The sequence below is a fragment of the Plectropomus leopardus genome, chromosome 4, assembly GCF_026936395.1.
Source record: "Plectropomus leopardus strain MGB_pleo_1.0 chromosome 4, ASM2693639v1, whole genome shotgun sequence".
Taxonomy (NCBI): Eukaryota; Metazoa; Chordata; class Actinopteri; order Perciformes; family Serranidae; genus Plectropomus; species Plectropomus leopardus.
The window spans coordinates 14,111,314-14,138,110 of record NC_142179.1 but is presented as its reverse complement, the minus strand read 5'-3'; the positions used below and the strand labels follow the sequence as shown (position 1 = coordinate 14,138,110).

Below are 26,797 nucleotides of genomic sequence, written 5' to 3'. Positions count from 1 at the left end.
CTCCTCTGGCACGGCTCCAGCAGACATGGGAACACCACAATGGATTACTCATGGAAAAGAGGGATTTACAGAGGAAGAGAAAGAGATCAATGGAGGAAGGTACAGTAAAAGGGGGAGGTAAAGCAAAGAGTTTCCTGAATACCATTGGTGTGTATCTGCACAGACTAAGTGGGGTAATCAGTTTAATATTACCATTTCTATCGATACAATACAGATGAAGAAAGAGTTGAGAGGGACAGGAGAAATATAGTGCTGCAGTTTAAAAGAAATGTAAAGCCACTGGAATAAGTTACTCCTCGGTATAAAAGAGGCAAAAAGAAATACTAAAAAAACACCACATCCTACTAAGTATGAGTAAAAATGAATCTTAAAGAATATAAAGTTCATACAATAAAATTTGAGGTGAAATTGAGGTCTACTTGAAAAACTAATACATCATTTTGGCAAGAAATTCAATGTTTGACATCTAATATATCACAATTTCTTACTGGATGAGAAAGAATGAGTGTAGTTTTGTTGCAATAATACAATGTTTTTCTTGAGTTCACAGAGCTCAACAAGTTTTCCATAGAGCTCCCTTTTGTGCACACCTGATCCCATTAGGGACCCATGAAACAATGTAGCTCTTAATGCACCACAAAAGTCTTTCTACACCGATGTCCAAGCAACCCCTTGTTGCAGATTAAGACCAATAATAAAGGCTGTGTTGTGAGTACTCGTACTTCATCCATCCCTAAAGCCATAGGGACAAAAGGTATGTGAGCCCTGCCATGTTACTGTTTTGTAATTTAGTTGAAGCTAAACAAACTGACAAAATATTATTTGTTTTCTTGATGATGAACTTATAGCAGAAATACGCAAAATATTTGGATTTACTTATAGTATCAGCAATACATAGTATGTCCGCCAGGATTATTGATTCTGTTTTATAACAGGAACACCTGCCCAGCTAAGCACATATCTTGATAACAACTTATTATATAATAATATCATTATCTCAGGCCATTACTATACATATCATGCAGATGTTGGAGAATCATATTATTTACAACACATGGCCAATGAGAATCTGCTCAGTGCAAACTGAAAAAATAAAAAATAGAAAAATGTTCAACATCACTGTTAAATTCTGAATCTGCAGTACACAAACATGTTGAACTGTGACCTTATGTTTCTAAAGTACACTGTAAAGGTTTGGGCAGAGATGACAGTGTTAACCAATCACAGACTGAGGCTTTAAAGTGGACAGAGTGTGCCAGAACACGGCTGGAGCAAAGACATGATGTCTTCAGGTTTTTGCAGCAAGTGTACTGAAGCTAACAGCTTTAACAATGGGAGACGGAACACGTCTCACACACAAGAACGCACATACAAACCAAAACCGAGATTCACAGTCATGTTTTAGCTTCCTCACACACACACACACACACACACACACACACGCGGAGGACATCACCCTCCCACCAGGCTCAGCTGCTCCTCTACCTCCCACCACACTGACCTTCACCTGTCACACAGGCCTCATATTTACAGCCACCACAGCCCATCTGCCCACATTCAGCCCTGACTGTCAATCAGCAGCAAGCCGCCTCCCCCTCCGTCAATCCATCAACAAGCCAAACGCACTGAACCACACCACCCGGCACAAACACTGACATCAACAACAAGTGATCCAGCGCTTGATGGCTTGATGCTACTTTCTGCCAAAATGATACCTACTCAAACTTTGGGTATGATCTTTAGTTTGTACAGACTTCACCCTACACAATGTTTCCCTGCGAATGTAGAGCAGAACTCAATCTTTCATCTGTCTTATGTAGGGATGCACCGATTATGAAATTCTGGGCTGATATCAATGTTTAAAACACAATTTGGCTGAAGTCAATGCTAGTGTTTTAGTGATGTTATTGATTGTTTGTTTTTTTTGTTGTTATTTATTCCCACTTTGTGCCGGGGAAACAAAACAATCATCATTGTAAAAGCAAAATAACTATTTTTAAGTTATTCGGTCCTTCATTACGCTATATTTAAATGAGAATTCAATCATCAACATATATGAAACAACCTTTAATGTAACTTTCTTTCACATGAAAAGCATTTTTTAAAAGATCTCTCAAAAGGTTTTTACAATATAAAATGAATAATAATTTCATCATCAATATCTGTTAGTATTGCTGTAAAAACATCAACAAATTCTCCTTCAAACAACTTATTTATTAAAGTTTCTCCTCAAAAACTACATTTTCCAAGATTATATTTCAACACATCATGAGAACGTTATAATTTACGTTCACCCAATACTCATTTCTACTGAAAGGAGAATGAATGTATCAAAATGCAACTAAATGCAACCTCCGTGAGCTGTTAGTTCCAGCCGAACGGCCACCGGCTGCCCACGGCTAACATTGACTAGCTCTTCTTCTGCCGATGTCAACACGGATTTGTTGTTCACAACGTAGCATTATCAGAGAAACCGCAGTGTGTGTCCTCTGACACAATGATAGTGAGTTTACTGTGTCCTATTAGTTTTGAGCCATGTTTTTTAGCCTTTGCAAAATTGATGTGACACAATGTTGGCAACCGCCATCAGCTAATGCCATCTTATTTGCCAAGAGGCCGACGGCAGTCAAGAAGGTGAATATCGTCCAATATCGATGTGCCGCTGATAAATCAGTGCATCCATAATGTGTGTAAGTTACGCAGAGCCTCAGAGTGCAGAACTAGGCTTTATGCATCACCATACACAGAGAGAGAATGGATTCATTCAGTATGAACTTCCAGCAGAGAACATACTTAACAGGTGAGAGTTTGAGCTGGCTGGCAGATATTACAATATATCATTAAAAAGAACTAATGAAAACTGTCAGCTTCTGGATTCTGCATACCACCCATTCCCTAATTATTCATAACAAGCAGCTAGGAGCGTCTTTTTTAATTGTAAGTGATGAAGGACAGCCACACCTTCAGCAGCTCTTTCCTTTCTAACATACTGTATCAACAGTATGTCTAATGGGATGCAGTGGCTGCCAGTTGTGTGCAGTCAGTTCTTATTAGTCATACTTTTAGTCCTGTGAAGGTATCCAAAGGTCAGCTACAAATTCATTTTGTGCAGACACACACATGTGAACACACCTATGTTTCCAGTAATGTCCCAATATTTCCATCCCTTCACCGCTGTCTAGAAAAGTGGGGCAAATGCTCCAGGTAGCACCGCATACTAAGAGCCCTCTCACACACACACACTCGCACACACATCCTCCCCTGCAGGTAGTGCGTGCCTGGGTAGGTGGCCGCTGGATTCAGCCCCCTGCATCTCAATGACAACCCCACATCCACAGGGATTTATCTAAATGCAAATCAGCTGCCTTCACTCAACAACACACATAATTTACTTTGCATGCTCCAAAATACACGACGCAGGGGGTTACAGCCAGCCAGACAGCCAACCAGACAGCCAGACAGGCAGCCGGGCAGCCCTTCAGCTCTGCCTTCCCTTTTATCTGTGCCCTCTGGAGCGCGCTCATTTTCACCAAATTCACTTTTAATTGAGAGCTAATTTAGCAAAGCCAAATTCACAGCGGAGGTAGATCGGATAGGAGCTGAGGTGGGGAGCAAAGGGAGGAAAAGAGAGAGAGGAAGAGGGGGAAGGAAGGAAGATTCAAGGAGAAAAGAGCGAAAGAGTGGGATTTGGAGTGGCAGGTGACAATAAAAGCTGCTGTTCATGTCATTCTTACTCTCAAAGGAGAGGAAGCAGTTTGAATGACAAGAGGAAAGAGGAGAGAAAAATATGAGGGGAAAGCAAGGTGAAAATGTAGATCTGTATTTGTTTTCAAGTAGACTCAGAAGACAAATATTAAACTTGTGTACCATTTGATATTTTAACAAAAAGTTTGTCGTGCAGCAATCCAAAAACAGTTCTTAAAAGTTTCCCCAAACAGCCACAGACAAAATGTGTAGTAGCAACAATCCAACTTCTCTTCAACCCAGTGACCTGTGCTATCCCTCCCAATGATAAAGTTCACCAAGAGCAAAGTGCAAGGTGTCTGTGGTGCTGCGAGGACCTGCAAACCATGTAAACCATGCTGTAAAGTGATCTACGCTTCAGAGGTTATCCGGGGTCTCAGCAATGGGGAAACAACCTCCTTGATGCTGCCTGATGCTTCCTCCACTTCTACATAGCTGTTAATTAGCCCAGCTAAGTGCACCATTAATCGATTGCTTGTCTCTATGCTATATCTCATAACGGTGTTGCACTCTGGCAATGCCAGGCGAAGAAATGTGAGGTTCAGGAAGTCACACTTTCCCAGTGGTGAAATACTGGTGCTGGAGAGAGAGGAGTGCGTTACGGCTGCCCCTCAAAGTCAGGAGTGGGTGGCAAACTGATGGCAGCTGAGACGAGGAAAGTTAAACATTATTGAGATCGATTATATTACCACTCTTGACATGTGGAGGAATATTTTGACAAGCAACACAAATGTGTTATTTCTTTGAACCAAGATGTTAAATGTCACAGCTTTATCTGTCAAAGAATTTTAATGTGATTTAAATGTACGATCGTGTGCATCAGAACTTCTCACATTACAGATATGATTTACTGAAATGCTCTCAACACACACTTTTATGAACCCATCAACACTAAAGAGACACACCAAAGGAGCTCCCATTGGTGCAACAAAGCATGACAAGTGATGCAGACACAACGTACTGCTTGTTGTTCAGGCACTTATGTCAGACGGCAGACAAATAAATGAAGAAACAAAGGTAATTTCTTGGAGTGGCAGACTACAATGTACGAATCAGGTCCTGCCTCAACAGGTGGCGGGCGAGCTGCTCACCTGACAGCCAATTAAAACGAGCTCAGATGTTTAGCTGAATGGTAAAGTTCAATTCAAGCAAGTGATGCCGTGCAGACGCACATGCACATGCTGACAAGGCTCTAACTTAAGGCATTTACAAACCGGATGCATTAGAAACAAAAAACATGAAAATGATAAATATTTGCCTGCAAATATTTAGTATCAAAACTATTTGTACCAGTGTATTTGTGAGTTTCATGGGCAGGGTCATGATATCTGAAGGTTCACTGGTTTAAAACCAGCAGCAATGCAAATTTTTGACAACTACTGGGATCCTATTGACCGGAGCAGCAGACAGCAGGGCTTCAAACATCAGATGTTTTTTTTATTAAACGACGTCTGAAGTTTTTGTTTTTGTCTTTTTTTGTAAACACTGCCGTATCTCATTTTGTTGATGATACATTACACATTCATAAATTAAGACTTTCCAACTATTTTTCAAAAGCCTAAGATTTGTGTCGCTCTTTTAAGTTGCCTTCACACAACAGAGCAACACAAAATTAATTCTATCTTTATTAAACAATGATTTTATTTGTCATATACAATAACAAAAATGCACTATATTTGCTGGTAACAGCTTCACAAAATGCTGCTTTTTTCTTTTTCTTCATTTCATAGAATTATAAAATCAATATATTATTCTACTTTTAGCAGCCAGTTGAATTATGTAAAAAGTGCAGAAAAATGTGATGGGCATATATTAATTTTGACATTTTCTAAAAAAAAAAAAAAAACTTAAAAAAAACCTGATCAATCTAAAAAGTATTTAAAAGTTTTTTTTCAAATGAAAGAATGTAACAGCCAGAATGTATTGTCAATCTAAATAACCCTGAATGTTATGAAACCCACCACCACCTTTGATATCCTTCAATAGTGGGGGAAAACAACATCATGCAGTGCTGAACAGGAATCCTTTATTTAGAATCAGTCCGACTCCCCTTTATGTCCACCAGCAGAGCATGGGAGAGAGCCCACCAGAAAGGAAAGAGTAAAAACTAGTCTCACTAATGTAAAATTTGTACTAAAATAAATCTATTCCCAGAGCAAACCAGAAGTGTACCAAGAAGCAACACTCCCTCTCTCTCGCTTTCTCTCTCTCTGTCTCTGTGCTGAAGGCAGCAACAACTGTAGCAGCCTGAGAAGGAAACACAAACAGATCACATCCCTCCTCTTGTGAGTTCTCTGAGAAACCCAGTCGAGTTATTTCTAGTTTTGAAGATATGGGCCACAACTTTGACTTTACTGTGAAAGCATCTGAAAAATAATAAAACAAGCAAAATCCTGTGTGAGAAGGCATAGTGTAATCCAATTTTTACCATTCTGTGTGCTTATTTCACAACAGAAACAAAATAGAGTGTCCTTAAATATTTCAGCATCCTCACAAAAAAACGGACAAAGTTGTCTCACAATACAATCCACAAAGCCTTTGTGGATGACTCCAGCAACAGCTTACAGTTGTTGCTGGAGCATGTCTCTAGTTCTTTTGCTTACTATGACCAACAACTGTATGTTGAAACCTGAGCTGCAACTTGAACTTTTTTCTAAAGTTTCAAAACTTACAATTGTAGCACTGTATTTCAACTTCAGCCTCTGTTGCCTTTCTTTTATCATTTCCTGTTTGTGAATAGTAGTGTACATTAATATAAGGCTGGGCGATATGGAGAAAATCAAATGTCAGGATATTTTTTGACCAACTACCTCAATATCCATATTGCAATGATATTCTATTTTAAAAAAAATAATAGAACAGCTAGGACACTCTGCTAAGGTCAGAAAAAAATAAATGTGCGTGTGTTTTTGTGGAGGGGGATGCACAATATTTTAATGTAGAGCACTTGTGAAATAAGCTTGTGTGGGGCATCTGTGCAATTAGTATGTGTAGGATATTTGCAGGATTTCACACACATTTATTTATTTGTGGCGCACTGCCAAGATTAAAACATCTGCTGCCACGAATAGATTTTCTGTTTTTGGAGCTGGACCTGTAGCACTACTGGAATATACATACCATTCAGTTATGAATTGCATCACACTTGCGGGGCACAGAGCGTACTGTTGTCACAGATAGAGCAGCAGAATGGCAGGCATGTGAAAAAGTTAACTTAACCAATTATTTTACTGGGTCTAAAAATGCACTCTGCAGCAGCTTCTCCTTTCATGCATTGATCTGATCAGCTCTGACTAAATCAACTGATCAGTCATCTACGCTGCAACTCAAACTGCTGCTGAGGGATAAAAAAAATTACTTCAAATTTCTCCTAAGGGAGACAATAAAGGCTAATTTAAATCTAAAATCACATAATTTTACCGTAATGCAGCCTTTAAAACCAAGAAAAGACAACACTTATGATAATAAGGTACCCAAAATGTCAGACTATATATATATCACGATTGATATAATGTCGATATATTTCGCAGCCTTACATTAAATTAAAAGTTCTAACATTCCCCATATACCTTAACTAGCAATGAAACCAAATTTGCAAAGCAAACACTGCTTTTCAGTTGCACTTAACAATGTGATATTTACCCGTAGCATGAATCAACAACACACAATCCTCAAAACCCAAACTCAATGTTCAAACAATCAGCAATTGTAAACAACAGTAACTTAAATTCTACAATAGTGAAAAATCATGTACTGATCCAAAAGTCTTCTGCAACCCAATCAGCTTCAGTGTCATGCAGTTAGCTCTAAACAAAAATGTGCAAATAATCAAACTTCTATGAAAGATAATGACAAAAGTAGAGCAGCGTGATGTGCAGCTGTCAGTCTCTGGAACAGACTGAGAGTCAGGACCTGCTACAATAAAGGCTCCAAGCTTCCAGAAATAGCCTGGCAGGCAGGACTCTTAGAAACCCGCTTCTTAGAAGGAGAAAAAAAAGGGCTCACTTCTCCAGAGCATTTCAGCCAACATTCCTGAACCAGGTCGTCCTTCAAAAGATGGACAACCTGCAGCGAGACAGAGGCTAAGAGGTAGCCATGTGTAAGCGGGGGACAGAAACAAAAAATCTATGTAATGAGGAGACAGAGGAGCGCTGTAGAGCAGGCAAATAGTAACGGAGCGGGAGATGGACGGGAATAAAAACATCACAGAGACGAGTGACAAACTGAACTTAACAGGAGTGGAGGAAAGGCTGAGGCAGAGTGCAAGAAGTGTACGGGGGGGGATATAGAGCGACAGACAGAAAGCGTACAGGTGAGGGAATCCCGATTACGGCGTGACCTTGTTAACCCCAGAGGCTCGTTAGAGTCTCGTTACAGCAGCATTCTGCAGGCCCATCCTCTGTCACACCTTCATTAAGCCCATCGACCCACTGTGCTTATTAAACACATTCATTACCCCAAGTATTGAACCGCTGCTGCTATCCCCGGCCGCAAATGCATCACGGGGCAGGCAGAAGGGTGACGTCTGGTGGAGGGTGAGATAGTAAACGGCGGGGAAATATTGAGGTGGGGATGGGTCATGCACACAAATGGGTACACAACATCTATAGACGTTCATGCAAACACACCTTTCTGCCTCTTATCAATCATCACTAATGAAGTCAGTGATTAGAGTTGCTTCGGCCTCTCAATCACAAAGAGACAGAGACGACGGGAGGATAGCGTGACAGATGGGGAGAGAGAAATCGAGAGGGAGGATATGGCTTGCTTGAGAGAGGTGGAGAGTGATGGCATGAGCAGCGGGAATGTGAGTGTGAAAAAGGGGTAAAAATAATTTTTTAAATCAGCTAAAAAAGGCAGGTAGACTTTCTCTGTTAGTCGTTTTCTGTTTTACACTTCTGTCTTTTCTCCAGGACAGAAGTGAACCCCAAGGAGGGCTATTCATCATGATACATACAAACTAGTCAACCGAGCTAAAAGGCGAGGCCCCCGTCCTGCTTTAAATGATGACATCATTTCTGCCCTTCTCAAACAAAAGGAAAACTCATCATCAGAGAGAGGGAGAGGGAGAGGAAGGGAAAGAGCGCAAAGAGATTAAGAAGAGTAAAGGCGTGAGCGAGGTGTCGGAAAGGGCCATGAATCATCGTGACATCCCTGGCTGTGTGTCAGAAGGTACTGCTGTCTGGAGCTGGATAAACAGAGGGCCTCTAAAGCAATGCTCTTTAAACACTGGCCAGGTCAGCGCTCGGCAGTGGCCCTCGGGAGAATTGAAATGGGTGCCAAATTTTTTTCCACCTGACTTGATTGTCAAAAAGTTACCGGCTGTTATGTTGCCAAAATTTTTCTAACTTGCTGCTGGCTAGCAGGGGTGGACCTACTGCCAAAATATCAAACTCAAAGTTGTTGTGATTGCATTTTAAGTTAAAGAACCACTGGTTTAGAAATGTACACAAGGTCACTAAAAAAGCTTGATTTAAGGAAAACAGAAGGATTTAGGGCCCTGTCACAGAGCCGACGGTCGGCCAACGGTCAACATCAGCCCTTGACGGCTTTTTTTTCCAGCCGATTCAGCATGTTGAATCGGCGTTGGCAAACCCCTGTGGTGGATTAAATCACTTTGATTGGCAGTTAAACTTTGTGCACGAGTAGAAAAACAAAAGTAGGAAAATCAAACAAATAACTAAAGTCAAGTCAAGAGGGTGTGAGATCAGAAAAAACTTATATTAGGTTAATTACTTTTTTGCCGTTGAGCTCTTCAGCAGAAACTGTTTGTAATTGGTCTGTGTTATTGTTTGCTGGTGGACCCTTAATATCATTTGTTGTCTCAATATCAGGTGTTATGCTAACTGGCTAACTAGCATATTGATTCCTTCCTGTTTCCCTTCTTGAATGACAAATACAGACTACCGCCAACTATAGTCTTTGCCACGTGTTAAAGTTCAACTTTTTGGCTCAGACACGGGCGACTTGAGATGACGCACCAGTCAACTTGTCGACACTAATTCTTTGATGTCAGTTTGGTGTGTCAGGGCTTTTACCCGATAAGCCCCAGGCTTTAATGATCATTTTCAATATTCATTAATCTACCAACTATTCTCTCAATTGGGCTAGAAAAAAAATCTGTGAAAAATGCTCATCACAATATCGTACAGCAGAAGGCATTGAACATGTTACACTGTCCAAAACTCAAAAAAATATTCAATGTAATACAACATAAGACGAAGAAAAGCAACAAATCCTCTCACCTGAGAACCATCAAATGTTTGGCCTTTTTTTGGGAAAAGTGATTTATATGATAAATCGATTATCAAAAGTTCTTTCTGTTAACCAATCACCTTATCATATTTTCCAAGAGCCCAAAGTGACATATTAACACTGCTTGTTTTATCTGACAAACTGTCTAAAACCCAAATATATAAAGCTTGATATCATGCATTTCAAAGCAAGCCAGTTACCTTTTGTCAATGGACTTATCGATTGACTTGTATTGCCTTTCTGACCTCACCCACCATGGTGTCCTTTTTCATTTTTACAACAAAAACATCTTAAAAATCTAACAACTGTGAGCTGTTAGCCGGAAGGTAGGGTACATTTTGCACAGCCTGCACACTATCCACCCAGTAAAAAGTGTTTGAAGCGAAAAATTAAATGTGGGTTTTTATCTGAGCTTTACCCCCCATCTCAGGCTGCCATCCCTCCATGTGCTCGGCAATGAACAGAAAAGGAATAGAAATGGAAGTCACATTCACATTAACATTCTTCAGTGCTTTTCCTGGTACTCTGGTAGCTGCGGGCAAATGCTTGATAACGTCATGGAGATGAGTGCTGCTACAACATCTACAGCACTTAGAGATTATGTATTACCTCTGCAAAGGCCATTCAGAGTTTTCTGACTACAGGTAAGAATATGATTATTTTCATTTCAATAGTATTCAAATTCTGACCGAAATTACATGCCAGTCAGAGGACACGAAAGGTGCAAACAGCAACTACCCACTTTATACACTTATATTTGTGCAGGAAAATATTAGAGCTTTAGTATCAACAGGTTAGAAAGCGTCACTCTAAATAAACTCACTTTAAAGGACATTTTGTGGATATTCTCCACAACCTGTTGCAAGCACATAAGCCACAAAGATAAATACGCAGGTAGAAAAAATGTATGTCACTCACATATTTATCTATCTTAACTCTAAAGTTTTTAAAAGTTGTATTCTTTATGTGCAATCTAAATATAAGAGGAACACCCAGTTGCCTGCTCACTTACTGCTTACCCACTGCCGTATTACTGCTCTTTTCCAGTCCTACTACACCCTCTTCAGGTGAAACCGAGCACATCAGCCGAGAGCTCCTGAACTAGTATATCTACAGTGGTGCAAATTTCCAGTCGTGTACAAAATTTAAAAATAGAGCTGTTGTGTGTGATTTGACTTTCAGAGTTAATGTCCCTAACACTTGATTTCAATTCAATACAAAATGCATTATGTGGCACTCAATGGGCAATTTAAGGAGTTTGTTTTAACTCTTCATAAAGGATATATTTGGGGTAATCAGTCAATGCAAGATATCCCCTTTATTTTTTCAGCAATTGTAGAGATAAAGTTATGACTCGTTGATTTTGGTTCTTTTTGTTCTTTTAAAAAACAAAAGTGAATACTGCTAAATAGAAAGGAATAAAACCAATGGGCTAATCTCTGATCTACCCTGAGAAAGTTTAACTTTGACTTAGATATCATGCACAAAGGAATGTAAATATACCATAATAGCATACTACTGCTGCTAATATTAATTCAACTAGTGTATCCCCACTGCTTACTTTTTCCTGCAGGCTATAGAGCTGTTGAACAGCTCCACTCCAAAGCCCTTAATTCCCTGATCTTCTGACTTTATATTTCACTTAATACATTTTTTTTTCAATAAATGTCAGTCTAAGATAGGAAACTAATGATTTCATTGTGCAGGACAACTCATTCTCTGTGCATTGATCAATGAAGTTTTGACAAGTAAAAGCTACTACTACTACTTTCTAAAAGGAAATGTAGACATTACCACCAGAAGTCACTACTTCATTTCTGCCCTGCCAAACACTGATATTTGACTCTGGCATCACCGCTGTCATTTCTGGCATTTTGTCACTGCTCAACAATGGAGAGTCGGCTACATTAGCCACCCCACTCCTCAGTAATTATGTCTGTCATTCACTTGACTTTGTTTTCTTTCCACAAGTTTAAGATATTTAACATTTCTATGAGCCACTCAGGGAATCCTGTGAGCATCCTGTCACTCCAAGGTCCCTTTCTTCTTTTTCAAATAGTAATTTCACCTGTGTTATTGACAGAGTCAGGGAGAAATGCCTAATGTGGATGCTAAGTCTTTTCCCGGGGTAACTAATGTTGAAAAGAAAACATTGTAGCAAGGTGAAGTATTGCTTTGGAGGCACACTTCACAGGCTCACATTTCCAGAAGTGCGTTCACTTTCTTCCTCTCCCCTTTAAGAGTTGTTTTGTTCTTGGGCAGACGGCAGAGGGAACATATCGACGATGTCTGTGTCTGAGTGCAGCCGGCTGTCCAACTTAAAGTCAGAGCTCATTAATGCATCTGATTACTCTTCAGGCAAAGACCGATCAGCAACCGCCCCAGACACACATAGACACGCATATACAGCAGCTTTTTGGGGACACAGATCGATACGGAGGCACTTCAAAAGAGCAATGAAGAGAAGGATATCGGAGAGAGGAATGTGCTGTTAGCTTGGACTACATACTGAAAATGTAGGCAGTAGTAATGGTGAAAATAAAAGTTTTAAAGGGCATAAATCAGACAGTTTATAACTTGATAAACTGACCTCGTGTCCTTATCATACACTCAGTTAGGGCTGCAACTAACAATGTAAGATGTCATAAAATAGCCCCAAATTAAATACCCATCTCAATCCCCAGAAACCCGAAGTGAACTATTCAAATAGCTTGTTTCGTCTGGCCAACAGTCAAAAAGTCCACTTATTTACATTATATTTACTTCAGCAGAGAAAAATTTCTCAGTTGATGAAGGCCATGTAACACAGCCAAAAGCTCCAGAACAAGAGAGTAAGTGGAGACTGTTCTGTCAACTGCTGTTTCCAGCAGGGATGCACAATTCTTTTTTTTGTTTTGTTTTGTTGTTTTCTAATTTTTTTAACATTTTTTCGATTTTTCTGGATTGGGTTCTTTTATTTCTATACTTGAAGCACATTTCTATACTTGAAGCACATGCTCATACTAACTTATTTTCACTTGAGTAATATTTTCATTGCGGGACCTTTATTTGTACCAGAATATTTATACAGTGCGGTATGAGTACTTTTATTTGAGTAAAGGATCTGAATACTTCTTCCACCACTAGAAATTAAAGAAAAATAACTGAATGAAAATAAAAAAGAAGGGGAACCAATAAGAGAAAAGTTGATTTGCGACTATTTGTCAGCCATTCCTATCTTTCCACAGTTTGATGCAGTAAATTCCCCTCGACCTCACCTACATATGGCTGTGTCCCAAATCCAAAGACACAAACAAAGTGAGCGAAAGACAGAGAGAAAAAACTAGAGAGACTTCTTGATGACATGAAAGCATGGAAATTCTGGACAGGCGCGGAGCTTTTCCACACTCTGACAGACATAATCCAGGGCCATTAGCAGTTACACTGACTAAATACATCATACAACATCTGACATTCGACATCCTGAAAAGTCTAAACTCCTGTCTCTGAAGACTGGAGGGGATTGGGGGAGATATTAAAGACGAGATGGACAATGTACTGTTTATGTGTGTGTAGCTGTGTGTTTGGTCAGAGTGGTTCTATTTATCTCTAATTACAGTCAAATACGTGAACAAAGTTTCCAGAGGAGATTCCAGACCAGCTGGCAGCCATTCAATTCACCCGCCCCCATGTGTGTGTCGCTTCCAGTGTTTTAACTGGGCCTCTGTGTGTTTTAACGTGTGTGTTGGTTTATGTCAAAAGGTCTATCCCATAACAACTGACAGCTATCATTATCACTTCCTTTGTCTTTGCTCTCGCTCTAATCCGCCTAATTAAATCTGCTAATGTCAATATACAATTTAATCTGCGACCAAGTTTGATTGGAGCCTCGCTGTCATTCTCCCTGCCAGTAAAAACCCCAACTACAGACGAGCCAGACAGACAGCCAATCGGAGCGGGAGATGAAGCCTCCTTCGCTGACCGATGGCCAAGAAACACTATTCTCTCTGACAGTGCGTCTTTTCCAGTGCTTCGTGTTGTTCCGCAGACAAACACATCCCAAACGCCAAAGTGAGAGAGCTGGAAAACGTGGTGAAGGGAAGCTGATTGTACATGCAGAGTGGTAATTACACCTAAATTGAGGGCACATGGTAATCTATGTTAGGTCATCTCCAATTCCACTTACATTTCCACATTTTGGACTAATTAAAACTGTAAATAATCAGAGCCTGTGTGTGTGTGTGTGTGTGTGTGTGTGTGAGAGAGAGAGAGAGAGAGAGAGAGAGAAGGAGAGAAAGTGTGTGTGTGGGCAGACACAACGTCTTAAAGATGAGCCAGTGGATGAATCTTCCCATCACATTGCAGGGAAATTAAGTGCACACTCTTTGATTTTAACAAGACAGGAGAGCAGATAAAGTTTTTTTAAGAGAAAGAGAAAGAAAGAAAGAGTTGAAAAAGTGCTTCCCCAGCAAAAATGTTTGCAGATTGCAATGTGCGTTTAATTGAAAGGAACACTGAAGCAAAGTTACCGACATGGAGAGATGGGTGACGGGAGGTTTTTGCAGCGTATAGTCCGTCCACCAGTTGGTCTATGAAACTGACAGAACTCGGAGTTAAACTTTCAGTGCTGCCTCTCCCCCCTACGGCAAATTGAAGTGAGATGAGGAAAAGGGGAATTTGCTATTCTCAGAGCTTTTGCCCTTCGAGGTGGTGGAAGAGAACAGAATATGAATGGGGGAGAAAAAAACACTTCAGAAGATGAAAACAAGCCTTGAAAGGCAACTGGTGCAATATAACCAAGTCTGGCATAAATACTGGATGAGCGCCAATAAAGAATGCAGGGTAGATGTCAAAAGGAGCGAGCCACAGACACACCAGTCACCTGCTTTTCACAAAACACACTGTTAGCCCAGGGTTATCTGTAGCCCTGGGCTGATTTGGCCGTGGGCTAACAAGCAATGAAAGAGCAAGCATCAATTTGTCAACTGTAAACAAAATTTGGAGACAAGTCACTGCTGGAGACTTTCTCAGGATTGCATTAGCAACTTTCAACTGTCATTTGTTGAAGAAAATAAAATAAAGTAACTATGTGCCCTTCAGTATGATAATCATGACAGGAATATATGATAGGTCCTTTTGCAAATAGAGAAGCAGTGATAAATTTCACAAAAGCACATCTTGCATCACGGCAGAACGCCAAACATATCTCCACTCCACCTAAAATCTCCAAAACCTTCCTTGACTGTTAACTAACTGCAAAAAAAGAAAAAAAAACTGAGCAACATTAACAGAGTAACTACTAATAATGTCAGAGTGAGTGTTCCTTCAGGCTGCACAAGCTTATTCAAAGACATTGTCCCCACCCCTCCAGAAAAAGGCAATTTAACCAACTACAGAGCTGGATATGGTCTTAACACAGAGAAAAGACCCTGCAGCATGGAACTGAAACCACAACCACGACAACAGGGAGGGAAGGGAAGAAAGAAAAAATGTATGTGGGTGTGCACATGGCAAAGAAAAAGGCGGAGAGCGAGTGAAAGACCACACAGAAACATCCTGAAGCAATTCAATTATTCAATTTTAGAGGAGGAGAAAAAGAGGGCAGATCACAGTGAGTGAAAGGCTCATCCTCATCTGTCATTGATTAGGAGAGACAGGGAGAGGAGGATTCCTTGTAACACAAACGCAAGCAAGCAGAGAGGAGAGGAGAGGAGAGGAGAGGAGAGGAGAGGAGAGGAGAGGAGAGGAGAGGAGAGGAGAGGAGAGGAGAGGAGAGGAGAGGAGAGGAGAGGAGAGGAGAGGAGAGGAGAGGAGAAGCCTTTCACTATAGTGTCCCATGACTGGGCAATTTATAGCGCAATAAAAAACAAAAAGCCCATCTCTATGCCATTTCCTGCTGAAGTGTTGTGCACTCACTTGAGTAAAAAAATACTGCCATGTTTTTTCTGACTTTACAAGATGATTATTCATCTATTTTAATTTATCTTTTGATTTATTCTCTTAGTCTGTCTTGATCGTGTTTAATTCTATTATTATTAATATTATTTCTGTTTACTGCTTATACTCTGCTCTACTGCTTTTTGTTTCTCATAATCACGTGTCTTCCTTCTAATGTTTTTGCCTCAGTCTTCCTCTCTTTACTTGTCTTTGCTGTGTACGCTGTTGTTGGCAGTGGTATGTATACAAGCAGTGATTGGCACTGCGTTAGAGACTTCTGATTGGTTGTTTTTCTTTCAGGTTCTGGGGATTATTGCAAATACCAGCAGGAGCACTAAGAGGAGCCACAGGGACCTCATATTTTTTACAGTTTATTTGCCCCGTGTACTACTGTCAGGATATAGTGGCATTTATAGCAAATATGACAAAAGAATACTTTTATAAAAGTTATCTACTAGATGTGTGCTATTTCACATTGTTTGCATAATGATGTCACATTATTAAATACAGCAAATTACAAATCATCATTTTTGCTCAGTTTTTACTGAATATTTGAAAACTAACTTACATTTATGTTGACATATGCAATTTTAACTTTACCTTAAATTTTTTTTTTTTTTAATTTGTTGCAACTGTATGTTCTTGAGATTAATAATAAAATATTCTAAGTATTTGTTTTTGGTTTTTTTTATTGTTAATATCTCAATATTATTTTACAGCCATATCAATTAACCCCATTACCTATATTAGCTTTAACAACATTACAATTACTATGAAACTTTTTTTATGGAAAATAATTCCGTTTTTTCCTGAGTTAACAAGAATTTTGGGGGGTCGTTTTTTTTACACAAATCTTTCAGAAAAAGCCTTTTCCACAGTACTTCAGTCTCTTTAATTTGGGCTATAAACAACTGACTCTAAATGAAATCATATCCTCAAAATACAAATGGTTTCGCCACCTTTTAAATTCTTCATGAGTGATAAATTATTAATAATTAATACATTAAAGCTCAAAAGCCTGTATAGTTTGATATCCAAGTCTAAATGAGTATAAAAGCCAAATATTACAAAATATTTTTTAGCGTTCATACATACTTGAATCTGACAGTGCCAACATATCCAGCCAGTCATTTAAAGACTGTAATTACCCACAAAGAAACAAAGCCTTTTTTCCCCTAAGAAGTAGGAGAAGGCAACCTTAGGTACTCTTTCAAACTGTCACAGAGAATAAATGACCTCTGTGGAAAATATGAAAAGTAAGTGTTTCTGGGTCGTCTTAATTCCTGGCAAACTTAATGACAATTTTAGGGCAAGCTACCAGAGCACCTAGACATAACAATTCCCATATACACTGAAACCCATTTCTCTCCACCCTAATGACAGGAAGCTAAAATAACTGCAACGATCTCACGCCTGAAAAATGACGGTCTGAAATTGATACTGCTGCACTGAAATGTTATCAGCAGCAATATTAATCTCTCACCTAGTGGTAATCGCTAATTTCATATACTATTAAGTTGATGAATGGGGTTTTAACAAACTGAGCTTTTGTTAACAACTTAAAGCGGACTAATTCATCAAGGACATAATTACTCATGGAGTGTAAAGAAATATTAGCAGGGGAAAGTGCATTAGCAAGAAAAGAAGATCTGAATAAAAGAGGGTGAGAAACAGACAAGCCAAATGACTATTTATGTTCTTTTCATGCATCAGAATTAAATACTTAATGATATTTTAAAGTAAAAGAGAATGTGTGGCTGTGATTTGGAAGAGATGAGCACAACTCTGCATTAGTATCAACATGCTGTGGCCTACAAAAACAATGCAGAAATTGGGAAACAGTGACATCTTGTGGTGCTAAAAAGTAGTCTATCACTTTCTCTTGTACAGCACTTTCTGTTATTATTAAAAGAAATACAATGCAGGAGTACAAAAGTGCAGTTCAGCTGTCTGAAATCAAGTCATGCTCATGATGCATGAAACAAAATATCTGTGACAATGAGAGCAGTCAAACTGTTTCAGCATTAGTCAGCAAACATACAGTATGCAAGCATCCACATATTCACATTAACATGCGGGTGATATGGACCACATACATTTAAGCATTAATAGACAGTATCATGCCCCTTATTAAGGTGCAAATTCATACACCAGGGACCTCCTGGTGAAGATCTGATAAGATCATCATAACAGCTGATTCTGAGAGGCTAAAGCGAAGTGAATAAATCAGTGCAGTTATGTAGATGTTTTCTGGCAAATCTTCAAGCTGGCAGTGAAATCCTTAAGAGAAGGCATTTTAGTTTTGGGCTGTGCTCAGGCATGACTTCTTAGACAACGTCACATTAACAAACACTAAAACAAGGCTGCAGCTCTGCAGCTCAATATTCTTATAACCCCGGGGTATTATTAATACCAGTCTTGTCATGTAAAAGTAATAATACTTTGTTACAGTACTGTAGAAGACTTGTTACAGTTCTGTACTTTACCTGAGGTTTTATATTTCTGTCAATTGTAACTTTTACTCTGTCATTTCAATCATACTTTTATTTGAAAAAATGTACTTACTTAAATTAATTTCATTTTTAAATTACACAATTCTTACCACGTTGTCTTGATTAGGGGTCAAAAAACTGCATGGGACAAGTGTTAAGTGGCCACGTCTTTAAAGGGGAGACTCATAGGTACCAACAGAACCCATTTTCATTCAGATATCTTGAGGTGAGTATTTCCATCACCAAAATTTAGTCTAACTTTGGAGCATCATTTAGCCCCCTTCCTATGGAGCTAGCATGACATGGTACTGCTGTATTCCACAGGCCTTCCAGTTTTATAAGATACAAGTATTATCACTCTAGCTTAAAAACTCAGCCCAGTACAGCCTCTTAAAAACAGGAATGCGGTGCCAGGGTGCATAAACGCAAAAAAATAGAGTTTGTCTAGGGAACCCAGTAGCTCACCTGGTAGAGCGGGTTCCCCATGTACAAAGGCTGTCCTTGCCAACCTCGCCCCAATGCTGCCTGTCCTCCCCTCTCTCTCCCCCCTTTCACTCTAATAGTCGGTCCTATCCAGTAAAGATGAAAAGCTTTAAAAAAAATCTTGAAAAAAAACAGAGCTTGTTCATTAAAAAGATTCCCATAGATCCCCCTAAAGAGGTCTGGGCAAAGCCCCCAATGTCCTCAAATCCTAGAAACGCTCCTGCTGACATGAGCACTTATTGAGAACCTTAATGAAATATAAGCCCATTTCACACTGCCAGTCAGAGACGCTTAGGCTCCTGTACAAGCAGAAGCCAAGGAAGCAGGGAGAAGAGGTACAGATATGAGAGCAGAAGTGTGGGACTCACCAGTTTGTTTTCTTGCAAGTAGAGTCTCTGCAGTTTAGGACATCCTCTGGCCAAGGCCACCATGCCTTCATCTGTGATACTGTAGCACTGACCCAGGTGGATGTCCTTTAGCTCACTGCAGTGCTCTCCCAGCTGACAGCAAAAAGGACACATAATTGAGTATGTGTAAAATTAAATACTGGAAATCTTCACTTGAATCAGAGTATTAACTTACTTTTCATTTTGGAATAAAAAAGAACAAATGAGGTGTATTGAGCAAAGATCTAGACATTGCAAAAGGTCTAGACCTTCGATCTGGATATTAACTAATTCTCCTCGACTTTTGCCTGTTTCTCCACCACAGCTGCCTCAAAAATGAACAAATGTTTTGCCTCCTGTATCATAGCATCACTCAGCAAAACACACCTGTGAATGTCATGTGTGTAGTTGCTGTGTTTAAGGGTGTGTATTTATAAATGTGGGTAATGTCTTGTGTGTAGTTATGGTATGGTATATAGTGAATATGTACTTGTGTATTTATGTAAGACTGTGGCAACAAATTTTCTTGGAAAAGGACAATAAAGAATCAATTTATATTTCATTTAGTGTGTCTCTATTCTGACTTTGTGTGAATACCTTTTTTAGTGCTTCATCTGTTAGTTTGTCCTGGTTGCCCACATGCACTTTCACCAGCAGAGGACAGTGTGTAGCCAAGGCCGACAGGGACGTGTCACCAAGCTGCTTGCAGCGGTATGCTGTGTACTTCTGCAGGCCTGGACAATGAGAGGCCAGGGAGGACACACCATGGTCATGGACCCCTCTGCAATCTGAGATGTTAATCTCAGTCACATTCTGCCTCCGAGAGGCTATTTTCACCAGGAGATCGTCGTTTACCTGGAGAACAGGGGAATACAAGGAGAGATGAAAATCAGTTTTTTGAAAACAGTTTTGTTATGTATGAGAGATGCCTGACTGCTTTACTGAAATTTGCAGAAAATAATGGCGTCTCAGACAAGTACTCGTGTGCTTACTTGTTGTAGGCCACTGAGGTCGATTTGCTTCCAGAATTGGAAGTCTAAGCAGAGGTCCCTCCAGTACTTACAAACCAGAGAGGCACACAGACAGCGCTCCTTCACTGTCAAGTGGGAGAGCACCTGCAAGAAGGCAAAAACAAGATTTAATACACAAAGACAAATACACTCGACGTGCCTGTTTCCAGTCGCGTAAAAAGCTGTCAACATCAAATCTAGGGATGCACAATATATACACAATATTGGATTATTTGCTGATATCCAATATGCTGATATAAAACAGCTCATTTGGCTGAGAACAGTAAAAGATATCAATATATACACTTTTTTCCCTACCTAATTTTAGTCATCATCAAGTCTCTTCTGTAGTGAAATTAACAACGTATTATGCAAACGCTTATTGTGATGGCCCACCAGCAGATGGAGACATACAATGTTTTTCTGGGTATGTAACATTCATATATTGTGCAAAATAAGAATAATACTTCAATTTAGGGTTGATGTGTGGCCATGTTAACTTTGTCAATGAAAAAAAAAATTGGTATGTGATCAACAGAAATCAGAATGTTGGTCGATTCTGATATTTCATTTTAAAGCCAATATCTACCAACACCGATCCGATGACGTGCCAATATTGTCATGCATCTCTTATCAATTTAGACTCTTGTCAAAGTATTTAGTATTTTGACATCTTTAACTGTACCAAACCAAAAGAAAAACGTTGGTGAATATAAACAAAATGCCAGTTTAACTCTTTGATGAACTCTGACCTTAAGAAGGATGGAGGAAGGCAGGTGGTTGATACTTGAGTGATCAACGGCGTCAGAACTTCTCGCCTGGCAGTCGTCGTAATGATGCAGGCAGCAGGGGGAAGAGTCTGAACTGTGGGGCAAGTCAGCATGAAGGCCGAGCCCACAGCAGCCGTCCGCAGGTGAGGAGGAGGAGGAGGAGGAGGCAGAGGAAGAAGAAGCGGAGGAGGAGGGAAGTGGACAGAGGGGAAGGTGGCAGTGGCCAGTTTCAGAGTTCGAGGCAGCCTCTCCCCCACCTCCTCCCACTCCCCCGTTCTCCAGCCCTCCATCAGGGGCTGCGAAGGCGCAGCGCGGCTGCTTACAGGGGGTGCACCTCTGCACCTCTGAGCACTTCCTCTTACACACCTGCACCCAAAGACACACACACATCAGCCAGGTGGAACCACATTTTCTTCAGGCAAGTCAAGGCAGATTTAAGTGTAAAGCTTTTAAATACAATTGCAGAGTTGAAGAACTTCACAACGCCCACAATATGCTATTAAATCAAAACAGCAACCTTAATTATGGATAGTCAAACAAAATAAAACAAGCTGTAGAAGTTTGACTTGTGACTCCTAATTCTGTTATTAAATCTTGAGGACACAGAGATCCCACTGTGTAATGTTTCACTTTGAAACACTCAGACTTTTGTTAAAGCTTTGAACTGATTCAAATCTGTTCCTTGTCTTTTTAACATATTATTTAAAACAGCTGGGCTGTCCGCATTCAAATAAGGTCTTGTTCAACAAACACATTTTAGTTGTTTGCCTTTTTATGGCTCTTTAGATGGAATGAACTTTTGGACAGTAGTCACTGCCAAAATGGTTGTCAATGGTGTCAAGAATCATATTGTTTTTCACAAATATTGTTTGGTCTTTAAAAGCTCTTCCACTCCATGAGGACGCCAGCATTCCCTCATGACATAACTGTCTGTTTTTGTTCTAAAGCTAGAGTGAAGATACTGGTATCAGCTCGATGATTTAAGAAATTCTGGCCAGTCTCACAAAATCCCATTGTTTGAATGTTTATATTGATGTTGTTAATATGAAACTTTCTGTAGCTATGGTGAATGGTACTTGAGAGTGTACTATTTTATGTTGGACAAGTGCTCTAAGTAAAATACAAGAATTTCTGTAATTTTCTAATATATAGTGCTGCACAACTTGATGTGATCCATGACACTCCTACAACATGTTTCTTTCTTTTTTTTTTCCCCAGACACATATTTTTCTGTTTAATAATATAGAGATCTAATGGGGTGGATGGATGGTGGGGAAGGGGCTTAGCCATTAATTTTGTTTTTCGTTTTTAACTTTTTACTGCAATGCCATGTATCATGCATATCCTTGCTTTCATTTCAATCAAGAAATCCTCCAGCATGACGGCATTAATCTGGGGAGGGACAGATTAAAAAGAATTCTTCTAAATCTCAAACAATTTACCAGTAAACTTTCTTTAGGTTAAGACAGCCCTATGAAGCGTTAGCAGCAGCACTGATAAATCATGGCTATTAAAGCCGTCTGTACAGATCTGGGTGACTGCTGTATCTTCATCAACTATGTTTAGGACTCATGGTTCCCACACATTTTTACCAGTGAATTTTCAAAACTTTTCCATAACTTTTCTATATTATTTGACCCCTTATCCATGACTTTTAGTACTTAAAAATAGGTAGGCCTACAGCAGTACAGCCATTTATTATTAAACATGTACTTCCCAAGCATTTGCAGATCAGCAAACTGCTCGCGATTGCAAACTTAACTTGCTTGTTCGACATTCCTGCCATCAACTAGCTGCAAATGTCAACTGACCAGACCAGCACATATGGGTACCTCGCATAACCTCAAGGTTATGCCCCTTTTTGGGGGTGGTAGAAGAGTGAAGATCTTGCAATTTAACATGTTCGGATTATAATTTTGACAAGTGTGCATGCATTTATTTCTTTTTAAACAAACATTGGGTGTGTGGACATATCTAACCATTGTTTTTGTGACCTTTCTGAACCCGAGTGTCTGTGATACTGCAGCATGGCAATAACATGACACCAGTCTGGTCTATGTATGTCACATGATAGTAGTGACGTTGGAAATGTCATGCAGTACAGCACTACATTGTAAGTCAGTAACACAAGTAACAAATTTCATGTAACGTTAAGACTTGTTTGGGGATTTTTATGAAATATTTAAACAATTGCCAAAACAATGTATATTCAGAACTTTTCCAAAACACAGAGAAATTAGTTTTTCTAATTTCATCACTTCTGAAGGAATTTCCTGACCATAAGGACCCTGGGTACTGTTGGTGCAGCTACCTACCATCTCAGTGTAGTCACTGGTGCAGCCAGGCACAGGTACAGGTATGGGCACGGTCACAGACACCCCAGCAGTCCGGAACAGCGCCGGTGGTGGAATCAGTTTGGCAGGAACAGCTGATAAAAGGCTCCTCCCTTGGCCCTCCCAGATGGCGAGCTCCCGTGGTGATAACAGGAACTTGGAACAGTCCTCAGGAGATGCGAGTGTTGCGTATCGCTCAGCAAGTTTCGAGGCAGCTGCTGCTCCAATGCCAACTCCACCCACACCAGGGACACTGATTCCCGTGATGCTGTTGTGACGGCACGCACTGCCGTTGATGCTGGCCTCCAAATGGTCACTGTCGTCGTCAAGACCGGTGCTGTTGCTGTGGACAATGAAGCAGAGCATGCAAGGCAGCTGCAGGAAACAGTTCCTCTTCTTCTTCTTCCTGTGATGCAACTTGCGCGTCCTCTTCTTCAGGCGGTAACCATTTTTCGAGAGAAGATGGCCCATATAGATGATTCAAGGAAACTCTAGAACAACAGGAGTTAGTTAATTAGTAAATATATTATCCAGGACTATTTTAGCTTGAAGATCACATTAGTGCAGGATTGGGTATCACTGTTGGTATCATCTTGGTGTCTGAGTTTTGACACCAATACCAAAACAAGGCTTTTTTTCAGTACCTTACTTAACATAAAACCATTTTCTTGCTCATTTAACAAAACAAGTCAAACATCTCGAATGCTGCAGTGTTTTATGCTGTCTTAGCACAAGCAACCATATAAGGATTTTGCCGAAATAATATAGCACTGACAAAGTTATGACCTATGTCAATAAATACCTATAAAAAGAATACCTAAACAAGACCTGACAAAGCATTTAACTGACTCTCAGTACCTGACAGTTTTCAACACTCAAAAACTTAAAATTTCAAGTCACAATTCTCCTGGCAAAAATAACTGTGATTCACAATATTATCCTGATAATCAAAATAGGATTTGAACTCTAAAATTGCACTAAAACATACTGCAATCACTTTATATTAAATTTTGTTAAGAATTTTTTCATTGCAAAATAGATAGGACAGACATCTTTTTTTAGTGAAAAACAATAAAACAATCTTACAAAGTCAGGCTTTTGAACTTTGTGAAATGGCACCATATCTTCCCATATGAAATCCACTAATGATTGATCAGGATCTTTTGCGTTTTTTGTGCTTGATGCATTTGCAGCCTGTTTTTGCAAAGACTCTTTTATAAATGGTTATCCATGATATAAGCTCTAAAGAAGGCCTGATAGACCGAAAGCTCAGAATAAAGTGCAACACTGCATCAATGCAAGTGTGAGAAATCTTTCTACCATTGTTGGATTACCAGCAGTCTCTTTGGCTGTTGTTGGACACGATATTTAACATTATTCCAAAAAAGTAAATTCCCCACTATCAGCATACTGCAAATGTTATCATGATCCATTAAAAAATATTTATACTGTCCCATCATCAGTCAGTACGAAAAAAACACTGATGTTGGCTCAATCTTCAATAGTGTGGTAGAGAAAAAAGAGCAGCTTCACATATAATAAAATATACATTTTCACAATCATTTAAAAAAATTAATTAAAAAAATTAATTATTTTATCATAGCAAAAGCAAATATTTTAACCTTGACATAACTTTGGATGTAGAGACCTGAATTAAAAAAGTATGGTCGATCCTCTGTCAACAATATTCTATGGAATAAAATAAATACATATAACATTTATGCAAATACACAAGAAACAGCCAAGTGTTCATCACTTTCCCTTACTTTTCTTGAAACAAAGCATGTTCTCTCTTTGTGTTTCACTCCATGGAGTAACTTTGCTGTAGTAACACAAAGAGGGATTATCATACTAAAAACATATTTACTTCAGAGGATCCCCTGCTGATATGCTTCACTAAGGACTGCTGAAGCTTCATATTATCTGCGGATCCTGTCCTCTGTCTCTTACATTGGAATTGTGTTAGAATAAGATCCCTTCACAATCGGTATAGACAGGCGAAGCAATTACAGCGTCCAATAACTCTTAAAGTACATGATGACATGTGAGCAAACTTAGTATCAAGATAGACCTGAGAAAATGTGAGCCTCTTCTTAAGGTGTCAAGGACAATAAAGGTAACTCTATAAATACTCAAACAGCTGGGAACATACATGATGCTGAAAATAAACTGACGGTAGCCAAGAGTTTTTAAACACTTCTCTACATGTTGTGCACATTACAAGAGTGCACTTGTGCCACAATAAAATGCTGCTTTTTTGTTAAAATGCAATCATATTTTGTGTAAAGCCTGAACATACAATATGGCGAAGTCAGTTAATTCTGCCATGCTTTCCACGTTTCTTTATTGCCGTATTATCTACAATGGACAATTCTTGAGTATTGTGGCTGACATGAACTCTTACTATTAAATATTTTAACTATATTAGTAGTATAGTATTATTATATTATTTTTAATTTTTTTGGTCCCATTTTACCTGATTGAATTAAGCACTTATTAAAAACAATTTCTCGTAAAAAGTGTAATGAAAATATTTTGAATATACATTGAACACAAGCAGCACTCTACAACCATGTTTGTTTTTATATCCTTATTATTATAGCTGCAGTAGCTTTATTACCAATATGAGAACACCAACATGCCACATGGCTTTTCTAGCAAGTTGTATGACCGGCCTTTTGTTTTTTTAACTCTTTGCCCTACCTTCACTAGTTACCTAAAACCAATAAAAATGATTGTTTCACGTAAAACACATCTGCAGCAAAAGCTCAAGAACATGTATGGTGACTGGCTGCTACACTCTAAAAAACAAATTTGGCTCAAGAAAATTATGACAACTTTTATTGAAATCAAGTGCAATGAGCGCCACTACACTGAGTTAGGGAAATAAGCTTCCCTTCTACAATCAAAGGAACTTTTAAGTAGTGCTTACTTAATAACAGATAGCAAAACACAAGTTTCTAAGAAAGAAAATGTCCTTTGTGTTGTAGTTGTTTGACCTGCAGGTCTCTTACACAGTCTTTACTTAATTTAAATTTAAGTGAAGGCGGAAAGGAAGGTGAAGTTACATTATCAAGTCAATTTCATTGCCCTACTACAGCTTCAATTTTGTTTAAAATCAATTAGCACATACATTTGAGTTTAAATTGCACACAATATTAAGCTAAAGTAATTATCAACATTATCATATCAACACACCTCATCAAAATTATGTTTGAAACCTAAAAGGATTATATGGATCAGTACATTTTAATTTTTACCCTGTAACCATGCATTTAATTAGGCAGTGGTGACAGGTCCCCTGAATTACTTTTTAGAGTGCAATACTTGAAGAGTCCAAGATGTGTAACTTTATTTGTCTCATTTCAACTAATAGCACACATTACCTGACTTCACCCTACAGCGCCA

The 26,797-nt window shown here is 39.2% G+C and overlaps 1 protein-coding gene across 1 annotated transcript in view; it reads right to left on the bottom strand.

The window, feature by feature from the left end:
- The window catches only part of fbxl17 (F-box and leucine-rich repeat protein 17), a 282,885-nt gene that overhangs the window by 255,448 nt on the left and 640 nt on the right, over positions 1-26,797 (bottom strand). Inside the window, exons 2-6 of the mRNA XM_042487705.2 lie at positions 23,372-23,880; positions 21,039-21,422; positions 20,269-20,391; positions 19,874-20,131; positions 19,259-19,390 (exon numbers count right to left, since the gene is read on the bottom strand). Of these exons, the coding sequence (XP_042343639.1) occupies positions 19,259-19,390; positions 19,874-20,131; positions 20,269-20,391; positions 21,039-21,422; positions 23,372-23,860 (1,386 nt within the window). The 5' untranslated portion in view covers positions 23,861-23,880. The remainder of the gene's footprint in view (positions 1-19,258; positions 19,391-19,873; positions 20,132-20,268; positions 20,392-21,038; positions 21,423-23,371; positions 23,881-26,797) is intronic.